We start from the raw sequence: 26,113 nt of genomic DNA on the forward strand, positions 1-26,113 counted from the left end.
ACACGACACGTGACACATCATGGATACATAGGCTTATCACATACATAATAGACGTGATACATATACGGCAACGTTGACTTTGAACCTATGTTAAGTTAACAAATAACAAAACGCAAATCGGGCGAGCGTGTTTTTCGAAACATTCACCAAAAGTGTCCGTGCTATAAATAAAATATACCAGTGCATGATCGGCATGTTTATTCATTAAGCTAAAATTGTGGTGAATATTTTCATAGCTGAATTTCAAAAGTGACCATTTATATGTTGCGTTACGTCCTTCTGACACTACTGGGCGACTACTGGCTGCTAAGGGAGTGGACGAATAACAGGGTACCAGCGGGCCGGGTACCATCCACCAATACAGTAATGCTATCTAATAATAATTTGTGTTGCTTTTAAATGTGTTTTTTTCCGTTAGCCTGCCGCCTGCTGCTTGTTGTTAAAGCTGCACTTTCACAGAGCCAATTTATGCGTATATATCTGAAAACAAGTGATATAAGACTGCTGACAAAAGACCAGATGGCAGTTTTTAATATTGACGTTTGAAACAGCAGTCTTCATTCACTGGGCTCGATCGAAAACTATTAAATGTTAGAAGTTGTGTTTGATTGGAGTAATACTTGTTTTCAACTGTCAGATATGTAAAGTTTGCATGTATTTATACTCTTATTATAAGTGTTGAACAATACAAAATAAGCATTTGACAGTCTTGAGCATTCAATTCTTTGAATGCAGAAGGGTGCCCATGCTGGTTTCCATGAGGAATAAAGGTGCATAATTTTTATTCTGACTACATATATAAACTGTGGACACTACTGAGCGACTACTGACTACGTATATAAACTGTGGACACTACTGAGCGACTACTGACTACATATATAAACTGTGGACACTACTGAGCGACTTATGACTACATATATAAACTGTGGACACTACTGAGCGACTTATGACTACATATATAAACTGTGGACACTACTGAGCGACTACTGACTACATATATAAACTGTGGACACTACTGAGCGACTACTGACTACATATATAAACTGTGGACACTACTGAGCGACTACTGACTACATATATAAACTGTGGACACTACTGAGCGACTACTGACTACATATATAAACTGTGGACACTACTGAGCGACTACTGACTACATATATAAACTGTGGACACTACTGAGCGACTACTGACTACATATATAAACTGTGGACACTACTGAGCAACTACTGACTACATATATAAACTGTGGACACTACTGAGCGACTACTGACTACATATATAAACTGTGGACACTACTGAGCGACTACTGACTACATATATAAACTGTGGACACTACTGAGCAACTACTGACTACGTATATAAACTGTGGACACTACTGAGCGACTACTGACTACATATATAAACTGTGGACACTACTGAGCGACTACTGACTACATATATAAACTGTGGACACTACTGAGCAACTACTGACTACGTATATAAACTGTGGACACTACTGAGCGACTTATGACTACATATATAAACTGTGGACACTACTGAGCAACTACTGACTACGTATATAAACTGTGGACACTACTGAGCGACTTATGACTACGTATATAAACTGTGGACACTACTGAGCGACTTATGACTACATATATAAACTGTGGACACTACTGAGCGACTACTGACTACATATATAAACTGTGGACACTACTGAGCGACTACTGACTACGTATATAAACTGTGGACACTACTGAGCGACTTATGACTACATATATAAACTGTTGACACTACTGAGAAACTACTGACTACGTATATAAACTGTGGACACTACTGAGCGACTTATGACTACATATATAAACTGTGGACACTACTGAGCGACTACTGACTACGTATATAAACTGTGGACACTACTGAGCGACTTATGACTACATATATAAACTGTGGACACTACTGAGCAACTACTGACTACGTATATAAACTGTGGACACTACTGAGCGACTACTGACTACGTATATAAACTGTGAACACTACTGAGCAACTACTGACTACGTATATAAACTATGGACACTACTGAGCGACTACTGACTACGTATATAAACTGTGGACACTACTGAGCGACTACTGACTACATATATAAACTGTGGACACTACTGAGCGACTACTGACTACGTATATAAACTATGGACACTACTGAACGACTACTGACTACGTATATAAACTGTGAACACTACTGAACGACTACTGACTACGTATATAAACTATGGACATTACTGAGCGACTACTGACTACGTATATAAACTATGGACACTACTGAACGACTACTGACTACGTATATAAACTGTGAACACTACTGAGCAACTACTGACTACGTATATAAACTGTGGACACTACTGAGCGACTTATGACTACATATATAAACTGTGGACACTACTGAGCGACTTATGACTACGTATATAAACTGTGGACACTACTGAGCGACTACTGACTACATATATAAACTGTTGACACTACTGAGCGACTACTGACTACGTATATAAACTGTGGACACTACTGAGCGACTACTGACTACGTATATAAACTGTGGACACTACTGAACGACTACTGACGATGTAAATAAACTGTGGACACTATTGATGGACTACTGACTACGTATATAAACTGTGGACCATTCTGAGCGACTACTGACTACGTATAAGATTATTGGACATTTCACGGAGCTTCTACTGACTATGTATTAAGACTACTGACAATTCGAAGCGACTACTGACTACTTACACGAATGAAGGCACTCTGTGATGGTAGTAGCGTTGATAAAGTAGCCGCCACACAACACACAGATCACGTGAGGATTCAATTCCGTTATCCGGATACGGGTTGTCCGGTTCATCTGAAAGTAGACAAAAATATAAAATAAAGTTAACGTTATATTCAATACATTTTGAAGTCTGTCGTATCTTAAGATTCATTCAACGAATCCTTTATTCTAGGTGGTAAAACAAAAGAATTAAAAGCCTGGCTGGATATATTGCTGTAAGCAATAAGAAGGAAAATCCCAGGCCTAAAAAAAAATTGTTTGGTTAGGGTTTCATCCTTAAAAAAAATAGGTAGGGTAGGAGGCTTTTTATTTTTTTTATTTTTTTTTTTATTAGGTTTTATATAAGAATATGATTTTCATCATTGGAGAATGGTGTTAAAGCTATCTTCTGTGCAAGCATTTAAGGTTTAAACTTAATATTAAAAAGCAATTAAAAAAAAACGAAATATTTTTTTTTTTTTTTTTTTTAGTTTTTCATTTTTTTCAAACTGACTATAAAAACGGTAGGGTCGGCGCCTATTCCGAAGGTAGGGTCGGGTAACCCGAACCAAATGTATTTTTTTTTAGGCCCCATCAAATGATACCTAAGGTTAACTTAAATATTGTATGGTTTGGGTGATATCTTGTCCAAAAACATACAGGGTAGGTAGGATAATTGCTAGTATTTGTTACAGTCGCACCCCGTTGGCTCGAACTCCTAGGGACCGCCGAAAATACCTCGAGCCTCGGAAAAGTCGAGCCAAGCGGGAAATGCTTACATTCAGAATAAAGAAATCGGTCCTTTACATCCATTTCGAGCCAATGATTATTCGAGCCAAGCGAGTTTGAGCCAACGGAGTTCGACTTCATATTTGTTTTCAATGGGATTTATTTAAGAACGTTTAAGTCTTCATTTGAAAATGGCGTTAAAGTTATATTCAGTGTAAAGCTTGTTATACTACATATCAAATCCCACAATGACTTTTTATCAACTGACGGGCTATAAAACGGAAGGGGTGGCGCCTATTTCGTTGGCAGGGTCGGATTACTAACCCAAACAAGATGTATTTACATATGTACATGTGTATTTAGGACAAACACAAATGAAGCAATATAGCCAATACAATAAAAGAAATCCTTTATTGTACATCGCATATCAAGCTTGATATATCCTTTCAATTTCATTTCGACTTCCAGTTTAAATGTCAAGCCAAAAATACACAGATATCACATTTACTTTTGTCGCCAGCGTGATATTTGGACTAATTCTAAACCTAAAATTGATTATTATCATGAAATGTTATTTATTCATGCACATGCAAATTGATCTTGTCATAACTTTTCAATCTAAACGATAGTCTGACACACTGCGGGGAGGGCCATTTTCTAACGTTGTTATAACTTGTGGCCCAACACAATTGTATAACTATATAGTTTGTCGAAATGATATATATGACGTGTGTATATAATAGTACAATAAAATATGATTTAACTTAATTATTTGGACAAGTATATCGATAACAATGTTTTTCCCCACCTTTAAGCGAATGGTGACGGGGCCCATTGTAAGGGGTGAAAGAGCGTTGTTTTGCAAAACGAAGAAAAATACCAACAAGGTTTATATAATGTTCAACTTATTTTCATGAACAAACGTTTATTCAACAAACTTATCGACATATTCATGGAGGCATGTTTATTGCTACATTCGCTAAATGTTAAGAGGGCAATACCCCCCCCCCCCCCACCCCACCCTTCATAAATAATTAAAATAATAATAAAAATAATATAAAATAATAAAAATAATAAAAAAATAATAATAATGAATGAATGAATGAATGTAAATAATGAACTCTTCCAGACATAAATGTTGGAGGAATAAACCACTATATATTTCCCTTTTCATTATTCAATGAAAACAATATTTAAGTGAAATAAATTATGTGTATCAACTCGCATATCAAATCACTGAAATGATATAGGAAGTTTTTGTATTTTCTTTCCGCATTTTTCTTCCGTTTGTAAACCACGGACACAGAGATATCAAATCATATTAAATGTAACACAGGCGTTAACGTAACTTGAACGAAGACACCACATAAATCGACGTTAACGTCATAAATGTCGCCACCTAGCGAGCGAAATGATCGTTAACGCGCATTAAAAAGCCATAAAAACAACGCTCAAATATCCATTATACGACGCTGAAAGAGTTGCAAGACGCCTAGCGAGATATCTTCTTTCTATCTTCGTCTTTCAGTTAAAGAGACTCGACCGCGTTTTAAAAATGCAATTTTAATGTTGAAAAAAGTGTGGCAAATCATAAGAAATGCTAAAATTACTTCATTTGAAGTATACTGACGGCTGGAACCCTTCAACAAATGTTGATATGTGCTCGAATATTGTCTTTCAAGAGACAATGAATTTTGAATAGCGTTAGTAACGCTTTTCAACAAAAAAAAGGCTTCAAGGTTAAATTATCCTCTAGCTTACGTAAGATTCCTTGTTGACAAGCGGTTTTGTTGGCCGATTTATTTTTGTTAGATCTGAACTGTACCAAATTCTTTTATAATTTAATTGTATTTGTTCCATTTTCGGTATCAGAGAGTAAACAAAATATAATATTAGTGTTTTCAGATGATTTATACCGTGAAAAAGAATGTTTACCCCCAAAACATGAGCTAGTCCCTTTAAAGTATTTTCTTTAATTTACGAGGTAGGTAAAACCAACATGGATGTTTTTCCTTGATTTATCACACGAATAAATAACTCATTAACTAAAACGGCAGATACATCAACATTTCTTCACACTACCATCATTAACAATGTCTTGACTTTGAATTTTAATATAATTTATGATAATGTAATGTCGTTGAAATGACACAGATATGTTATCATTGCCGCCGCCAAGAGCGGAGGGCTGGTGGGCCAACTGGCATGTTCTAAACCCTGGTCTGGCCTGGCCCGGCCTGGCCTGGCCTGGCCTGCTGACTCAGCATTTTGTGTCAGGCCAGGCCGGGCCAGGCCAGGCCAGGCCATATTTTATACACATTGAGAGTATAAACACTTAATATACTGGAAAACAATGATAGACCTTTATTTTGGAAATAAAACTGCATGTTGAATGTTATGATTTGTTTCTGAGTTTAATTTAGATAAAAAAAGTAGATTAATTGAATGCATGGGAATACACTGTTTACACTAAGCGAATTAAAAAAAAATAAGTGCACATATCTTGGTTTACAAATCGAATCTTAATATACATGTGTTCAAATTCAAGTTTTACATACATATATATTTTATTTTTTACATACATAAAAATATTGTTTTTTTATTTGTGATGATTTTTATGTTTTATCTTTATTTATGGTGTAGAAATTCCATCTTACAGTTCATATAGTTGAACATTCAAGTTGTTCAAAACTACATGCATAGTTGATTGAAAAATTTGTATAAGAAAATTAATTAATTGTGCATTTAAATAAACTACATTTTTTATCTAGAAAAATCTCAAAAAAGATATTATATTAAACATGCAGTTTAATTTTTAAATAAAAGGTATATCATTGTGTCTGCGTATATTCAGAGCTTGAACTCTCATTGTGTATAAAATCTGGCCTGGCCTGACACAAAATGCTGAATCAGCAGGCCAGGCCAGGCCAGGCCAGGCCAGGCCAGGCCAGGCCAGGTTTTAGAACATACCGGGCCAACTAAGTTTAATCAGATGGCATTTAGCAACACCAGCGCAACGAACGGACGGTATTCCTCAATTAGCCAAGGGCATTAATTCGATAATTGTTTTCCCCCGAGTGGCATTTTGATCAAGACAAAACGGGATTCCCCAGTCAGCCAAGGGCATAAACTGGACAATTGTTTTACAAAGAGTGATAGGCCTCGCTTTACATATGCTTTCGATGGCATTTGGATCAAGACCAGACGGTATTTTTCAGTCATACAAGGGCATTAACTCGATAATTGTTTTCCCCAGAGTTATGGGCCACACTAAACATATTCGTTTGATGGCATTTGCATTAAGATCAGACGGTATTCCTCAGTCAGCCAAGGGCATTACTCGATAACTGTTTTACTCAGAGTGATGGGCCACACTATATATATGCGTTCAATGACATTTGCATCAAGACCAGACGTTTTTTTTTCAGTCAGCCAAGGGCAATAACTCGATAATTGTTTTACTCTGAATGATGGGTCTCGATAGACATATGCGTTATATGGTAATAGCAACGAGGGCACCAAACACGGACGCTTAAGCCAGTCCCATTTCCTCATTCAGGCAAGGGGAATAACCCGGCAGTTGTGATTTCAAGACTCACGGGCATTCAAGCAATGGATAATAACTCGACAATGGTTTTATCAAGAATGATGGACATTACAGCAGCCAAGGAAATAACTCGACAATTTTGTTATCAAGAATCGAGAGCATCCAGCAAGGTGAAAAACTCGATACTTCTGTCATCAAGGCTGGAGGGTCTTGCAGTCAAGGGAAATAACTCGACAATTGTGTTATTGCATTGCAGCCAGGGGGAAAGTTATCTATAAGTTTGTTATCAAGAGTCTTGCAAGATCTTGAAATAAAGGGGAATGACTCGAAAATTAATTTATCTAGAGTGGTGGGCCTTGTAACCAAATTGAATTACTTGACCATCGTTTTATCTAGAGAGATGGGCCTTGAAGCCAAGGGAATTACTAGACAAATGTTGGGTATTTTATCCAAGGGGAATAACTCGACATTTGTACTAGCTACATTGAGGGACCCTGCTACACTTGTGCATTAGAAAACATGTGAACCTAGCGTAACGTTTTTGCACTCTGCCGCTATAACAATAACTTGTGATGTTTTGTTAAACAAAACACAGACAAAACGATTAAATTTCCCTACACGTCAAAAGAAAAACGCAACTAGGCTTAACTTTAAAACCGAAAAACATAGTATAACACGTATTTGCAGAAAAAGGGGGTATTTTTTATTCATTAAAATTGCCCATGTGTGCTGTATAAACATACAACTCCACAAAACATCCGTGGTTTTATTTACAAAACAGATTCAGCAGATAGTTTTACATGAATTCGGTCGCTAGAAAACACAGGTTTTTAAACCAGAAAAAAAACACGGAGCAATTCGCTACTGCTTAAATATGCGATAAAAAACCTCGCTTTATACCGTGATTTATATTTTAGATTAACACATAAAAGTAACACTTAAAAGATCTTTATGAGATCTAAAGCAACAAATTTGAATATATACTGGCAATAAAAGCAGTTTTTATTTAGAAACATAAAACAAATGATCCCCATATGCTATTTTATCACACAGGCCATTAGAGAACGGTTACACTGTGAATTAAATATACAATCAAACAAATAAAGATGCAATTATTGAATCCAGACTAAATTCTATGCATATATGAACGATTATAGCGGACAAAAAATTGAAGCTTTGACATTCATCGAAGTTTGTGTTCAAGAATACAATTATCATTATTATATTATATTATATCAAAAGATGACGTCACATTTGCATAATATTTAATCGACGTCATTTCCTGTTTAAATACAGTAGGTGGTGAATGTTTGAAGAATGTATTTCATGAAATCAAGGGTTATAAATCACGCTTTCATTTAATAATTTATATGGAAAATGAACTACTTTTTAAAAAATAATTCTTTATCGTTAAAAAATGAAAAATAATCGTTCACTTGCTGGAATATTATCAATTAAACTTTTGCTTTTTCCAATAAAATTGTTTACAAAAATGTGGAGTGATATTGTTTTTACACAGAAAAATACGTGATGGTTAAATTAAACAAGAAACAAGGTATACAGAATGTAATAACCATTTATTAAATGAATTTAATATACTTACCAATAAATTATGTTATCCAGTCGCAGAATTTAGCCAAAACAAATTAAGGTCGTTCTGTCATAACAAAATTATCACCTCAATAATAATTCCACAACTCTGGTATCAATTCCTCCTTAAATGTTAAGCTTAATTTCATTAAATTCATATAAAATGTTTTAAAGGCATTTTATAATCTTGCTTGGTTCACTGCTCAGATAATTCACACAAATTTACATATAAATACAATTTTTCAAGGTTTAAAGGTGTCAGATGTGAAGCTAGCTCACAATCACTGGCTATTATCGTAATAATTAGTATCAGGGGGTGCCAGTAAATTCAGGCGGTTAAAACGAGTACTCTCGGGCTAACATTTATCACTTTCAAATTGTAGACATCTCTTGACAAGAAAATAATAAATCCTCACTCAAATTACAGCTATAATATATCGTAGATATTCCCCCCAAATCTCACAATTTATCTTTTCACTGACAACAAAACCGAATCCCGCATGCGCTTCAGCGACAAACACCCAGGGCAGCCGAGGGGAACCGAATAAGAAACACGTGCAAAAATGAGCGAATGAGAAATAATCGTCTCCGGATAATAGATCCAATCTTCCTTTCACTACAGTTTCAATATCACACATTGAAGAAGTAGAAAACAGAATTCCTATTTTCTTTTTCAAAAATGCATCTGGCTGAGTATGCCCTTTAAAATTTACGTTTTCTTATTCATAAACACTTGCGGAAATCTGAATTTCACAAAATACGCGTGCAAGCGCCCTCCCATTCGTAATAAGTGCTTCAAATGCATTGACAGAAACTTTTATAATGTGCATGTCGAATAATGATGACATTTGTAAAAGCAAGCGTTCGCACACAAAAAATGGCTACGGTGAGTGACAAAGAAATAATTCACAAAGAAAATCGTCTAGAAGCAATCCAATTGGTTTATAAATTAAGAGGTTTAATGCTGTGCGAACCAATTAACTGAGAAGGCAATTCATACACTGAAGTGGGATCTTACAACCCCGGATCTTTCAATTAATAAATAGAGTTTTGAAAGCAAAATAAACATAGACTTATTTGAAAATCGTTATCATACCAAAACATGTGCCAAAAGTAATTACGTAAAACGCAGGTCATTATTGTGTTAATGAGAGCACAAACATTGCATTGTCTTTCTCCAGATATCTGGAAAAATGAAAGAAATACATACGCATACACTTACAAATGTTTTTGAAGAAGATAGAGAAGAATAAGAAGAACAAGATGAAAAAGAAACAAAAGAGTTTAAAAAAGAGAAGAAGAGTATATACTAAGATAAACATAATAAGAATAAAGAAGAACGAGGAGGAGAACGAGGAGGAGGAGGAGGAGGAGGAGGAGGAGGAGGAGGAGGAGGAGGAGGAGGAGGAGGAGGAGGAGGAAGAAGAAGAAGAAGAAGAAGAAGAAGAAGAAGAAGAAGAAGATGAAGAAGAAGGAGGAGGAGGAGGAGGAGGAGGAGGAGGAGGAGGAGGAGGAGGAGGAGGAGGAAGAAGAAGAAGAAGAAGAAGAAGAAGAAGAAGAAGAAGAAGAAGAAGAAGAAGAAGAAGAAGAAGAAGAAGAAGAAGATGAAGAAGAAGAAGGAGGAGGAGGAGGAGGAGGAGGAAAATTATGATGATGATGATGATGATGATGATGATGGTGGTGGTGGTGGTGGTGGTGGTGGTGATGATGATGATGATGATGATGATGATGATGATGATGATGATGATGATGATGAAGAAGAAGAAGATGATGATGATGATGATGATGATGATGATGATGATGATGATGATGATGATGATGATGATGATGATGATAATTGATGTAAGTGGTGATGATGATGATGACAAGGAGAAGGATGAGGAGGAGAGAGAAGGAGGAAGAGGAGGGGGAGGAGGAGGAAGGTGTTGATGAATATGATGGAATAGATGAAGAAGTGCTAAATCAACAACGCCAACAACAACAAGAATCCCTTTAAATTCACGTCAATGACCGCATACAATAAGTAAACAGGCATTCGTGTCTACTGTTTGACTATTATATTTTGTAAGTGAGCTTCACTAACTAGCAAACAAAATAAAACGCAATGATTTTGCAAAATGAGCAATTAATAAACACGGTAATTGAAGACAGATGACGAAGAAAAACAATACGGGAGTGCAGATGCAACCTTGTGCAACTCGAAACGACAAAAGAATTACAGTTAACTTTATTTAAATGTTTAACGACATGCAAGGTCTACAGCGTAGTAAAGAACACACTCGATTACGACATGCCGTGAGTGATTCTATAAAGCGCTCACGCAGTTTTATTGCGCAGACAGCTCGCATAAATACTCACATTTATCAAACGCTATCTAGAAATCAACAAGTCTTTTAGAACGTCAAAGAAAATTCAAATCATATATTGCTCTGGGGTACATGTCATTAAATATACATTATCATGAACTAGCTGCGAAGAATTTCATTTCATCTCCGGAGTGCATTAGCGGTGATGATTACATATAGTTAGATTGAGAAGTGATCTAATGTGGGCTGAATGGGGGACCACCATATGGATGAATAGTATTGCAAGGCCAAGCTTACAAGTGTTGGTTTCCGATCTCACTGCGGAAAGTACTATTTGTTTTTGTGGGCTAAATGGGGAACCACCAAAATGCATGAATAGTAAGGCCAAAGATTATAAGTGTTGGTTTCCGATTTCACTGCAGAATTTATTATTTGTTTATGTGGCCTGAACGGGGGATCACCACTAAGGCCAAAGCTTACGAGTATTGGTTTTCGATCTCTCTGCAGAAAGCTATATTTGTTTTTGAGGGCTAAATGGGGGACCACCAAATGAAAGAATAGTAAGGCCAAAGATTATAAGTGTTGGTTTCCGGGAAATCTCACTGCAGAATTTATTATTTGTTTATGTGGCCTGAACGGGGGATCACCACTAAGGCCAAAACTTTCAAGTGTCGGTTTCCGATCTCACTGCAAAATGTATTATTTGTTTTTGAGGGCTGAATGGGGGACCACCACATGCCCCTTTAAGGCCAAACCTAATAAGTGCTGGTTTCCGATCTCTCTGCATAGTTTGTTATTTGTTTTTTTGTGGGCTGAACGGGGACCACCAAATGCCTGTAAAGTAAGGCCAAAAGCTTACAGGTGTTGATTTCCGATCTCTCTGCAGAATTTATTATTTGTTTGTGTGGGCTAAATGGGGTACCACTAAAATGAAATGGATAAACAGTGACGCCAAAGCTTATAAGTGCTGGTTTCCGATGTCACTGCAGAATTTACGATTTGATTTTAGTGTCTTAATATATAAACTAGACATAAAAGAGTCGCGTTTCTTTTATTTACGTAATGAAGGAGAGTGCTAGAATGTTGAATCCTCAGGCCAAAAACGGAATTGTTTCTTTCCATTTCACTGCCATACATGTATGAAAGGTAGGTGAGGATAAGTTGTAAAAATAAATAATATTAATACCAATATAATTTTAACATTAAAGTCGAGCCTGGATATCATTAATGACATTTGCACAAAGAAAACCGTCGCCATTTTGTCTTAGTAAATTTACACGTCTTTCTCGAGCAAGAAACATCAGAATGTATATATTAATTGCCTTCTAGTAAAAACAAATTGAGGTCGAGCTTACAAGGGTATTTGCGCCTGCTTAAAGACTGCGTCTCTTCAAGCTATTATTTGATGTAAGTACATAATAACAATCATCAAAAAGTATTGGTCTACATTATATTGTGTACTCTACTCAATAACTGAGCGAGCCACTGTTAATATATACCGCTTCACCTGATTAAATAAAATTACAATCAATAACGTCTGAATGCTAATTTTAATGAAATAATTGTATTGGAAATCTTAAGAAATACCTCTTCCTTATTGGACAAAATAAAATGTTGACCACTAAATGAGGTAGGCTGACCTATCATGAATATAATTCACGGCGAAACAGCGGAACAATTTAACCGTAATGGAGTCGAAATAAATGCGTAAAACATTTATACTACTGTACAACATATTTACGTCAACAACAGCATCCACATAAATTGACTTAAAATATCCTGGGCATGTGTTTTGCTTTGAATTTTATTTTCTATAACAAAACAGTGATTGAATCAGAGTACTTTCATCTCTTTAAGACAAATGTCTTTTAAATCGATTCATAAAATATTCAGCATTTGAAATAGCAGTCGAACATAACAAATTGGATTATAATGGCTGTGTTCTTTACCTTTTTACATTATTAATAACGATACATTGTGAGATGACAGGTTAAAACGATTGATCACATTACAACATGATTGTAGATTAAAAGTAAGTGCTTCCGGTAACTTCACATTTATAGCTGCAACGCACAAACATCATAAATGAATTGAAAAAACAAGCGTCAATTTCCACATAACGTATTCTTACCATCGTTATCAACATGAAAATTTAACCGACGACGACGATAACAACAACAACAAAAACATAAACAACAACAGCAGCAACTACAGCGACGACGACAGTCATCAATAAAGTTTATTTCTATGCTATACTTTTTCCGACCATCGAGTGCAAACGAGTACTAAATATCATGTTGGGTGGTCATGGGAAAGTTACCTTGGTCAGCGGTGGGGTTCGAACCGACAACCTCTTGAGTGAGAGGCTAATGCTTGCATCAATAGACCACTCTCAATATTAAAGTGAAAGCGACAACAAATCGACAGCAAATCATATTCTGGACATAATACATATCTAAGAAGCTTTGTCAATTTTGTCTAGTACCCAGCTGCGAATTTTGTCAGTTTAAATATGGTACCCAGCTGAGATCAATGTCTGTTTTGTCTGGTTCCCAACTGCGAAGTTTGTCAATTTTGTCTGGTTCCAAGCAGGAAGCCTCTGTCAAATTGGTCTGGTATCCAGATACTAACTTTGTCAAATTAGTGAGGTACCCAACTGCGAGCTATATCAGTTTGTTATGGTACCCAGTTAGGATTTGTGTCAATTTGTTGTCTGGTATCCAACTGCGAACTGTCAGTTTTTTTATGTTACCCTCTCAAGCAAGGGCCAGTCTGCTGAACTAAAGACCCCTTGCTTGGAAACATTTATACTCCCGACCCCTATACTATATGCAGGGCGACTGCCTATAACTCTTTGTTTATTAAAGTCGACAAAAAATACGTTTCTGTTCCTTAAAGGCCGCATGATATGGCATCCTGCAGACGTATTCCGGTCCTTACACATATAAACAGAAGACATTTTGAAAAAAAAATCCTCGAATATTACCATAACCCCCCCTCCCCCGGTCCTCAAACTCTACACCAAATCAACCTACCACAGGGGAGAGCCCAGATCACACTTGGGCGTCTCTCCCTCTACCCTGGTGGGCGCGCTGACACGCCATTTACATGTCATCCATCATTTCTCGTCCTATCTAGGCGATGTTCCGATACCGCGCGTCACTGCGATACGCTCCACCGGGCACACATAACCACGGTGGTCCGCGTATTGCTGCTCTCGAGCCTCGCTTCACTGACTGCATATTAATATCGCTTTTATCTTCCTCATATTTTCAATTTTCGACTATCACTTCTTTTGCACCATGATGCATTTGTTAAATCTTGGCTACCATGCTGAGATATCTCTTCAGACATCGATGCTTGGGTCCAAGTTTTAAATTCTTTTACCAATGATGACAATGCAATGGAAAATTCGAAAAGCCAGTTATAAGCTAAGCAAAAGCTTACACTATTGGCGTAAAAAATAATATATTTGTTTTCGGTTAATATCCCTTAAAAGAAGGGTAGGTAGGTCGGGAAATCGTTAGGTCGGTCGTTTATCTATCTATTTTTATAAGGCAATTATTTTCATGAGATTTTTTTCTGTTAACAAAACATGAATTACAGCTCGAACCCTGTTGGCTCGAACTCACAGGAAGTGGCAAAAATACCTCGAGCCTCGTAAATATCGAGCCAAGCGGGAATGCCTACCGTCATTATTTTTTAGAAATCGGTCTTTACATTCAGTTTGAGCCAACGATGATTTCGAGCCAAGCGAGTTCGAGCCAACGGGGTTCGACTGTATATGCTTAAGAACATCTTTAAAAACAGTATAAGCATCACTGATATTGTGAAAAGCCAGACACTTCGTTAGCATTTAAAAAATAACAAGAGGCCCAAAAGGGCCTATGCTCTACTGGCATGGCTTTTGTGGTCATATCAATCCAGAGCATGCATGTATGGGTAAAAGGCAACAGACATATAGTTTATGTTTTGTGTTTGGGTTACATGAAAACGTAGCACGTTCAACATCTGAGCCCAGAAAGTATTGTAAGCAGATTAGTTGCATAAACTATTTTAATATGTGCCAAGTAAAAGTCATCTGACAAAAAAAAACGCTTTCAAAACTGTACTCATAGTAAAAATTTCTGTAGTTTTAAAAGTTAAAAAAAGGTTGGTCAAAAGGTCAAAGTCAAGGGCATCCTAGAACAACATTGATCAATTTAAACAAACATTCACAATCAATTGTGCTGAGATGGATGCACGAACACACAAAAAGATTTTCAAACCTTTCCAGATTATGTTTACCAAACCTGTGAACCCTGGGTGTGGCCAGTAATGACACCAGGTGCATAACTTAAACATTCACAACCAATTTTGTTAAGATGAATGCGCAAACTACAGAACTTCAAGCTAAAAAAACGGCCTTTGGGCTTTCAACAAGAACAAGGCAGAGTAATTCACAAAATCAACTGCAGAAGCAAAAAGCAAATTGTCTCTCAAAATCCAAGACTTGCAAATTGTCTCCCTTAACTCCTAGACTGGAATTTACATGTACATGTAAACTTGGCTAAAAATAGAATTCGCTCATGCAGACCTGGCTAAAAATAGAAAGCATTTCTTTAAAACTGTCATGGCCCATAATCTAGGCATTCATGCTGGTTTTCGAAAGGAACAGAGCTCTAATGGATACCTAGATACTGTACAAGTTTCATCGAGATACAATCAAAACTGAAGACTGTATCGTGTTCACAAGCAATTGTTTACAGACGCACGAACGCACGACCGCACGGATGCACATACTACGTACACATTACCATCGCATAAGCTCTTCTGGCCTTTGGCCAGTAGAGCTAATGATAAAAAAAATCTCAGAGCAGTGTAAAAAAGTTAAAGACCGGGCCAAAGAAAAGGGTAGGTCGGGAAACTAGAAACAACCATACTTTGTTTAACGCCTTCAGCATAAAATGATTTTGCACAAAGGCCGCTAGATCAATATTGTTAAATTGACTTTTAATAATAGTTTGGGCATCTAATATTACGCTCAGCAAGACCACAGAACAATCCACTGGGAAATAAAGACCATTGGACAACGACGACATATTCAAAGGAAAACTGCTGTAATAAGTTCGATCAAGAAACCCTCTAACCGCTGGCCCTTAATCGTTTATGTTCTCGCTGCTAAAGGTTCTTAACCCTAAAAGTTGCACTCTCACAGATTGACAGTTTTGACATTTTTTTTAGTTCTCAAAATCAGCTATTTTGGGTAACAATGCTTTAAATCCAGTCATATAGGATAACTCACAATGAATAGAACATATCTCAATTGTTAAGAAAACTGCAGAATATTGGAAGTCTTAAAGCGTTAGTAACTTAATGTATTTGCAATTCAGACGCACGCATGCAGGGTCCAGAACAATACCAATGCCAATATCTTTATTTTAGTTTAAACATTTTATATTTAACAACGATTGTGAAGAAAGTTATTTTAACTTAAACTCATTCACTCTCGTTGGCACGATGTTGCGCGAGAGTGTAGTCACGTGTTGTGGACACAACAATCGGACAATCGGAGTACCCGGAACACCCCACTTGTCTGGCTTGGTGACCACAAACCAAACTCACATGCGCCCAGGCTTGGAATCAAACCTGGGTCGCCTTTGGTGAGAAGCGAGTGCGCTAAGGACTGCTCCAACCGGAAAACCATACATAGTAAAAGTTTAAAACACACACTAGCAAATAGAACATTTAAAATTAACCGACAAGACCAACAAACGGTATGGTCGGCGCTGATTCCTTAGGTCGGCCTTAGCTTGATTTAAGGTACAAAAATCAAAGCCAAGCAGATTTTGTACGGTAGAACAGATACATTTTACATACTTAATAATAAAACTTCGCTTTTACGCCTTGGAGCAGTCGGTGAACACGTATTACATAATACATATTAAACTTTCGTTATCAATAAATTGTGGGTTACGCCCTTGGAACAGCCGGACCACACGGCTGACGAAATAAATATTAAAAATCGATATAAATAAAATGTGGGCAACGTCCTTTGAACGGTCAGCGAGCGAAAACTATATACTAAATATAAAAAATCGATATACACTAAAAACCCTTATATGCGACCACCCAGTTTTCAAGACCACCCCGTAATACAATGTCGGTAACGTCCTTCGACCGGTCAGTAAACAAGTTGTTGTGTTTTCGTATAAACGGTGGGAAAAAAGAATAATTTTTTTCTCGAATAAATAAGTTGTCTGTTGATTACGTGTATGTAAAAATATTGAGCATAAAGAGCGTCGCGAAGCGTTTGCCAACGCTCGTCTGTTTTATATTTAGCCGAACAGGGGACATTACTCGACAGTAATTTGGTCTGGAGTTGTAGGCCTTGCAAAACGTCTGTATATCGTCACTTGCAACCATTTGAATACATTTAAGTGACACTGGTATTTAAAATCAATACATAAGAATGTATAACAAACATTAATTTTGAGTACTACTTGCTACATAATGCATTGATGGAAATATTAATAACTGATAACAAGATTGCCTTGTATTAAATAGCTGAAAACGCACATATATTGAATGACTGGTGGGTCCTAAAATATTTACAGTGATCAACCATCGTCCAATAAGGTACAAAAACCGTGTTCTCTGCACCTTTCCTCCAAATTAACACGGTAAAAGAACCCTTGTTTGTGATATTTATTCATCCTCTACGGCAATTAAAACACTTGTATTAAATGTGGTACATCTAATTTGGGAGTAAGAGTGCATCTTTAAACGGGCTTTAGGTTACGACTATGGTTCATGGTTAATCTGAAGTATTTGCGCGCCGACCACGAACATACCCACTTTTTCTTTGAAAAAAAGTCGAGCAAAATATGTGCAACCTCACACAACGGTTTCTTTTATTTGTTAACAAAATAACATAATAAATTATTAAGCGTATATATGTATAGCCTACAGAAAAAGTTAATCTAATTTAACTGTTGTATTACCTACAGAAAAACTTAATCTAATTTAACTGTTGTTTGATGTTCATTTTTGTGGAATGATCACTGTAACTTAAAGGTGATTTTCCTCTTTAGAAAACGTTTGAAGTGAATTTAGCACCGCCATTCGACGGAACACGTTCAACGTCAATCCAACACGCTTCATAATAACCGCAACATGGTAAGCTACTTTACGAATGGCAGTAGACTGAAAAGGACAAATGACAAAGTTTATCTACATTTAAGTGTGCTACATTAACATTAACATTTCACAATTGGCGACTGAGGACCGACAAGGCGGTGAAATATGTAAAATTAATTCAACTGGCTTTTGATGAGCTGATGTGAACAAGATGGCGAACCATTGAAAACAAGTCTTCAATATAATTCACATTGCCCGGAGACATTCATATTTCTTCGCATACTACGAAAATAACTACAGAAATTCTGATTTTCCAATGATTTCGATTTCCATGGAAATATCTTGACAAACAAACGTTTTCTATTATTTCATTTCATTAGCAATTATTCTCCAATGCTGCATCGAACAGTCTTGTTATATGATGTATGTTATTGGGTTTTAACAACAAGCTTTGATGCCTACGCTTGTGATTGTAACTGTTAATGTCCAGTGCTGCATGCTACAATCTTGATATTTGTTATACAGTCGAACGCCGTTGCCTCGAACTGTCAGGGGACCGGCGAAAATATCTCGAGCTTCGGCAAGTTCGAGCCAAGCGGGAATGCTTACATTCAGTAGATATAAATTGGTCCTTTACATCCAGTTCAAACAAACGAGCCAAGCGATTTCGAGCCAACGGGGTTCGACTGTATATGTTTTGGAATCTTAACGAGCCTGCAGCCAGGATACATTTTTGTTACTTTGTTGCACGTGTGCCTTACTATGTTGCACGTGTGCCATTGGACATTTACAACCCACCTTGGAGCGAACGCTTACGCGTGTGATTGAAAAGATGTCTTACATTTTTGCACGTGTGTGCACACGTGTCTTTGGATCATAATCACGCGCCTTATAGCGAACGCTAACGCTTGTGATTGAAACGCGTGCTTCGTTTAAGCACGTGTGCCTTTGGACCTTAGTAACTCGCCTCGGCTTGATTGTTGTTTTTCATTTAGATAAACAAGGGACATAACTTAACAATGATTAAATTCAGAGTTATGGGCGAAAATTGCAGTTACAAGAAAGTTAGAACGTCCATATAAGAAATTATGATTAAATTGACGTTCAGATAGCCAAGTAAAAGAAAACATTGTTTATATCGTGGTGCTGTTGTTGGTGGAGGTGATATATCGAATAAAGGCAGTGTTATCGCCGCTGTCTACTACAATCATAGGTATCACCATAGTGCTATTCTCTCTGTGTACATTATTTAACTCTTGCAAGGTTCGTCCGCATTTGTTGGTTGTCAATGGCAACAGACTATAGAAGCAGCAGTCAACACCTTTCACGACAAATTCATCAGGAGATCTAATGACTAATTACACTTGTGACATTTAATAGTTGATACTATGTTTAAATGCAAAAAAAAGAAGAAAAACATCCAATGGTTTCACCAGGCTTAAGATTTATTTATAAAAAATAGTCAATTTTTTGTTAATATAACAAGCGAGTGTGGTTAAAACACACTGACAAACATATATTTCTTAATCATACCTTTCTCCAAGATGTGTTAAATCCAGTCTGTCGACAAAAATGTTAGTATACACAGTAAATATTTTAGCACTCAACAATTATTTAATATTCTTGCGTTTGCGGCTATTAAATACACGGTTTCAATATTGTTATCCGCAAATAATATTTTCCCCATATGCATAATTAATGAAGTAGTTAAATATTTATCACTCAAAATTTGTGTTTGTAGAATATGTGCATGTATTGATTTTAAATAATGTGTCACTTTAAGACCTGCAATTCGATTTTACGTTTTATATAAACAAAACCAACCTGCAATAACAACAACCACGACAACAACAGCCGCACCAATCACAACAACATGTAAAGTTTGGCAATCAGTTGTTACATCGTAAATAATCTAGGGTTTGAGCCAGGTTTTGAGAAAAGGGGTAGGGTGCTGCACAGGATGGGTTATTAAGGGGGGGGGGGGCAAACCTTTACCACATTGTATCGGGATGAATAGAAATTGAACATTATGAATTTGTTAGAAATATTTTGGATTTGTGTTTAAATGACGTAATATTAGCTTTGTACAGCCAAATCTGTAGAGTGTGTACATATTTAAAATAAAAAATAAATATTTGACAGTCTTGACTAAAATGAGGACAAAAGGGTGCATTATAATGGACAGGGTTCAGAAGCCTTCTTTAACTCCTTAGCTAAAATTCTTAATCTAGATAATCAGAAAATGTTAGTTTTAAAGGAGCATAATATAGGTCGATGCCAAAAAAAATGTTTTTAATGCATTCATATTATTTTTAACTAATTTGACTTGAATGCCCAAAACCCCAAAAAAATCATCCGCTTTGTGTACAGAACAAAACAATAACGCGATATTTTGGCGTTTTTTTTACTGCGGATATTATGGCAACACAGCCATAAACTCACTTATAAACGCTAATATTTTCAGCTATACACGAACCATGTGGGTTTTTATCATTGAAGTTAAATGAGTTAAGCATAAAAAATGCATCACCCTTTATTGTAACACATTTAGAATGGCAAAGGCGGAAATAGGTTGATTAAATTACATCAAATATTTTAAATAATGAATTTCCATTTTATCATGTATCTGAAGAGAACTCCCTCGACATTTAATTATTTTTTCATCTCACGTTCATAAAAACACACACAAGTAAACCCTTCAACCAATCTGAGGTATTTTAAAGATACATTAAAATGAATGAAAAATGGGTAAAATATTGAAAAAATATGGAAATTATGATTTTAAATGATGATGATATTTTAGCTCGTTTAATTTTCTTTTTTGGACCACGATAGCTCGTTAACCTACCTCGAAGATGAGCAATTTTCTGATTAAGGGCGGCGACTGCGTGTTAATACTCTCATTTCAAAATGCAGGGTTTAAATTTAAAAAGAGAATTGATAACTTACTATAAACGATATATCGTAACGGCATATACAATGTACTTCAAACAATGACAATTGTTGTGAATGGAAAATAGGTAACAGTCGAACTCCTTTGGCTCGAACTCCAAGGGACTGGCGAAAATACCTCGAGCCTCGGAAAAATCGAGCTAAGCGGAAATGCTTACATTCAGTATAAAGAATTTGGTCTTTAACATCCAGTTCGACCTGACGAGGAATTCGAGCAAAGCGAGTTCGAGCCAACGGGTTCGACTGGAGAAGTATTATAATCAAGACTTGGGTTATGACTTAATAGTTATGTAAGGGTGCTGCATCCTGTCCTATGTGAAACCACACTTATTCCCTCACGGAGACCAGTAATATTACAGAAGCAGAAGTAAAAAAAATAATTCACTTTACCTTAAATTACTATTTGATTTCTCTTTAAGAAAGTGTTAAGTCTATATTCTGCAATTAAAGTATGTGAACTGAAGTTTTTAAAAAATAACACTCCATTTTTAAGATTTGGTTTTCTAAAAAAATAAGAATTCCAAATTTTACACTTAAGTTAAAAAGGGTCTCAGTATAGTAGCCCACCTGCCAACAAGGAATAAAATGCTTAAGATAATCACTTTTTTATCTGATCTTTTGTTTTGATAAAAAAAATAAAGTATGATTATAAATTCGTACATTTCCAGACATATTTGGCAGTTGAAACCTAATATTACTTCAACAAAAAATACCGTCATGTCTACCTAGTCATTTGGTAAAAAAAATGTACGTGGCGGTGTGTTTTAATATGTAGATTAAATTCTTTCAAGAGTTATATAGAGGATTACTTTAACACCATTCTCCAATGATGAAAATAACGTTCATACATAAAGCCTAATAAAACATAAAAAGAATAAAACGCCTATTAACCTTTTTTTAAAAAAGGATGTGACCCTAACCAAACCATTATTTGGGCCACACCATCAAGCCTGTGCCAAGATGTTCGACGGATAAACCACCTCAAGTCTTCCGACTGTGAATGACTAATTTATAAATCTTGGCATGAATAATTACTAGTTGTTGAAGAACATGACCTAGTTACAGCCCTCAACTGATAAGCCATTGACAACTTGTTCATGGAGATCATACGTCGTATTTATTTAACCTAATGCAACCCATTTTGTCCGACCTATTCAACATAGCATAATGTTTGCCTTTTAATTCGTTGAATAGTTGAACAAAAATTGTCAATACAATTAGGAATAAAAGTATTGTGTGCACTATTGAATTCGAGTGTTCTCTGAAAAAAATGTTTTAACCAGTAATAAGATTCACAATAATATAATCATTCATCGGTATAGTTTAAACAGTATTTACACGTTCGGCCATTTAATAAGTTGATTACCATAACAACACAGACAGCCATAAGTGTATAGTAAATTGCGCGTGACTAATAATCGTTTGAATGTTAAATTGCCTTTTAAAAGTGTTTCTTTTCTAATTTCAACTGAAAGAATGATTATTTAATTCGTCGTTAACGCACTCGTTTCTTACCTTGGCGACTAAGGTTCGAATCCCGACGATGGCGCATGTGAGTTTGGTTTGTGGTCACCAAGCCGGACAAATTGGTTTCCTACCCCCCCCCCCCCATCCCCACCCACAACACAAGACCACACTCTCGCGTTGCATCTCGTCAACGAGAGTGATTGTTAATATAATGTTGTAATAACTTGAGGGTCATGGAGACCAGCGTGGGCACCCTTCGGCCGTCATAGAATTAACTATTCAAGACAGTCAAATAATTCGTTTGAACTGCATAAAACTTATAATTAGATTAAAAATACATACACACTTTACTTATTAACATTTGAAAACTTAATAGTACTTCTTCAATTTAACACCCTTTCTAACATTTTCTGCCAAATACATAATAGCCCGATTAAATTCGCCCTTTTAACCTTAGCCCCGTCCCTTTTCTACAACACCCTGTCCATTTTTAACCCTTGCTAAATTCCTAAACGTGTAACACAATCGCTGTAAAATAAATAACTTTTAACTAAATTAAACAAAAGCGCATGGTTTATAGCTTAAAACAGTACATCTAAATACCAAACAGAAGAAAATGTTTTTACCAAACAGTTAAATACTACATACCAAACAGTTGAGCAATACACCATTGTGATTTGTGAAACAACTTAAACTCTGTTGAAACTATGTTGCGCTTTTAGCCACAACTAACTCTGTGTATGCAAAGTATCAACGTTCAGGTTTAAGATATATTTAAAGAGGGAAATCAGCCATGTGTTTAAATAACATTAGTATCTTGATTAAAAATATTAATCAAAAACACATTTCCTTGGCGCGACAAACGGGACATTTGTGTCTATAATGGCCATTAGAACGATGTCAAAACGGATTTCCCTTTTTTTACTGAAACAATACGTATCTATGGTTTTGATAAATACAAAATGACAAACTTAGTTATAAATGTGCACAAAAACTGGTGACACAGACAATACCAATGAAATATAGCCGTTTAAAACAAAAATAGCTATGTGATGCACTATAACGATGAGAATTTAATGCAAATATCGTTGTAATTGGTCTGTTGCTAGCTTATAAGTGTCATTATATACAATTACATATTTATTCCGCGGGATACTTTCTTTAAAATATATCTTTTCAAAACATCTATCTTTTAAATGGTTTTATTTTAATTGTTTCCGTTATGATTTATCAAGTAGTTTTTTGTTGTATTGTTTTCTCTGTTTTTCGAGGAAGGAGTAAATATTTAAGATTTAATGGAACGAACGAACAGTCGAAACCCGTTAACTCGAGCACGAGCACGCAGTGGCCGATGAAAAAACTTCGAGCCAAGCAGAAATTGCAAATCTCCATGGCTGTATGTGTGCAACTTATGAACAACTAAGCGGTTTACTAATTTATCCATGTTTTTACGTCCTTTTAAACCGCTGCTCTGTAAAAAAATCGGCACCCATTCACTCGATGCCATGAGCTAGTTTGTGAACCCAGATTAGGATCAATATACATTGCAAGTATTCGTGAAAATTAAACCATTGCAACATTATATTTATGACGATTTACTTTCTGACAATGCACACTTTTCTCTGTGTGTCTCGAATGTCAGCGGTCATATTTTTCTATTCTGGTCATTTTATGAACTGTTAATTGCCTTACTTAACAACTTATTATACACTACACATCTTTTCGATAGGAAGTTTTTGGTAGACTCATAAAATTAACATATTGGGGTATGTTCTGTGTAGCTATTATCAACAATTATAAAAAATAAATTATGCATTTTTATAGATACTGAAATATAACACAACGCCTTATTATAAAATGTGTAAGACAAACACAAACATACAATTGACTGAGTTGTTCTTTAAAAAAAGTGGAAGATCTGACACATACAGACAACCCTTGTTGAACGGTCACCTGCTTTAAAGGGCCACCTGGCTTATCGGGCCACTCCAAATTCCCCCGTACGTTTTTACTATATAGATTACGTACATAAAGTGGCTAAGTTTATTCATAAAAAATTGTGAAATATTGTGTGTCCACATTACAAACTTTTGACAGATGCTATAATAAAACTTGATTCATTAAATTTCCTTTTTTGCTCGTTTTTCAAAGTTTGGAAGAGTTGCGTGCATGTGCGTGAGAAAGTGGGGGTTGCAATGTTATTTCTATATGGCAAACACACAAAGCTGAAGCGAGAAATCAACGTTTCCAGATTAATTTAACACCAGGCATGATGGTACACAACTACTAGTCAAGTGTATTCCATGGACTGGAATGAAAAGTGATAGCGAAACCATCTGCTCGCCAGTTTCAGAAGATATTGGCAGTTACAAAGAAAACCTATAATCTAATATTGATTGAACTTTCATCCCCCTTTATTCAATTTATTTACAACAAAAACGTGATGTATTTAATTGTGACTTCTTGCCTTAATTTCACATTCGTGTCAGGAAAATTATTTTTGTCAAATGTGGTGTCATCTACAATAACATTTTTTCCCACCGAAGATAAGTAGATCCAAATATTTGGCCATGCTGGAAATCCTTATCTTGCCCACGGGCAGAGATAAAAACATACCCGTACGTTAATATATTTTTAAAACTATTTTTTCTTTAAATGAGGTGAGAGAAAAAGTACCTAGTATGGCCGGTCGTGTAAGATAAATTCATCCAAACCAGAGCGTATTCACTACGTGTTTTGCGGAAACAGAATTTACCGAGTTTCCGCAAAACGACCCCACGCTCGGGTTGGAAACCGAGTTTCAGAAAACAACCCCTACGCTGGGGTTTGGTTATGACTTTCCGCAAAACACCATACGCTCTGGTTGGGATGATCAAACCGATCTTTCACGAGCGGCCACGGAAGATTTTTACATTCTTGTTGATGCGACGCTTTGTTATTGTAACATTCTTTCAAAATATGAATAACTTATAAATTATTATTATTATATATTAGTATATGTATGTTCATTAATGACTGAATGTAAAACTGTACTGTTATATATTCTGTTGTTTTGTTCGCGGGACCCAGCGTGCCAAGAACGTGACATTTTATTCTTTTTGTTTTCAGTTTTTCAACTCCGATGGACTAGACATTTGAGTGCTCAATGTGCACGTTCATTTGGGAATATGTCAACTATTAATGCAGACAAAAAGTCTGAATTTTCTTGTTAACCCGGTCAAGCAGTTAATGGTATGTGGCAGGGAAATCTGACAATACAATTGACATCACTACGTACATTGTATATACCAGCATTTACTGTAGTGAAAACACCATTTGTACATGCGTAAAGCCGATGTTTACACAAGATAAAACCCATTCAACAGCTTCATTCATCGCATTCTGACACCCCCTCTTGAAATGTTACGGGGTCGAAGGTCACAGGTTACATTGTGAATGAAATGCTGGCTTGTGATTGGTCAGTCCGCAATTAGAGATTAGACTTTCATCTGATAGACTGAAACACCGACACCAGATATGAAGTAGAGGAAGGGGGTCAAACACCGATTTCCTGCGTCGCAAGTTGGGCGATAAAATGTTTAATCTGTATGTTTTGCACAACAAAAAGAAGAAAACTATCATAAT

General features: G+C 36.1%; 1 protein-coding gene across 2 annotated transcripts in view; it reads right to left on the reverse strand.

Annotated features, from left to right (window-relative positions):
* The window catches only part of LOC128239240 (uncharacterized), a 39,584-nt gene that overhangs the window by 11,572 nt on the left and 1,899 nt on the right, over positions 1-26,113 (reverse strand). Inside the window, exons 1-2 of one of the 2 annotated variants that reach the window (XM_052955914.1) lie at positions 23,138-23,158; positions 2,761-2,872 (exon numbers count right to left, since the gene is read on the reverse strand). In XM_052955914.1, the coding sequence (XP_052811874.1) occupies positions 2,761-2,872 (112 nt within the window). In that variant the 5' untranslated portion in view covers positions 23,138-23,158. Of the gene's footprint in view, positions 1-2,760; positions 2,873-23,137; positions 23,159-26,113 lie in introns of those variants that run through there. The other variant, XM_052955832.1, reaches the window with a different exon arrangement.

This window comes from Mya arenaria, chromosome 1 (assembly GCF_026914265.1).
Source record: "Mya arenaria isolate MELC-2E11 chromosome 1, ASM2691426v1".
Taxonomy (NCBI): Eukaryota; Metazoa; Mollusca; class Bivalvia; order Myida; family Myidae; genus Mya; species Mya arenaria.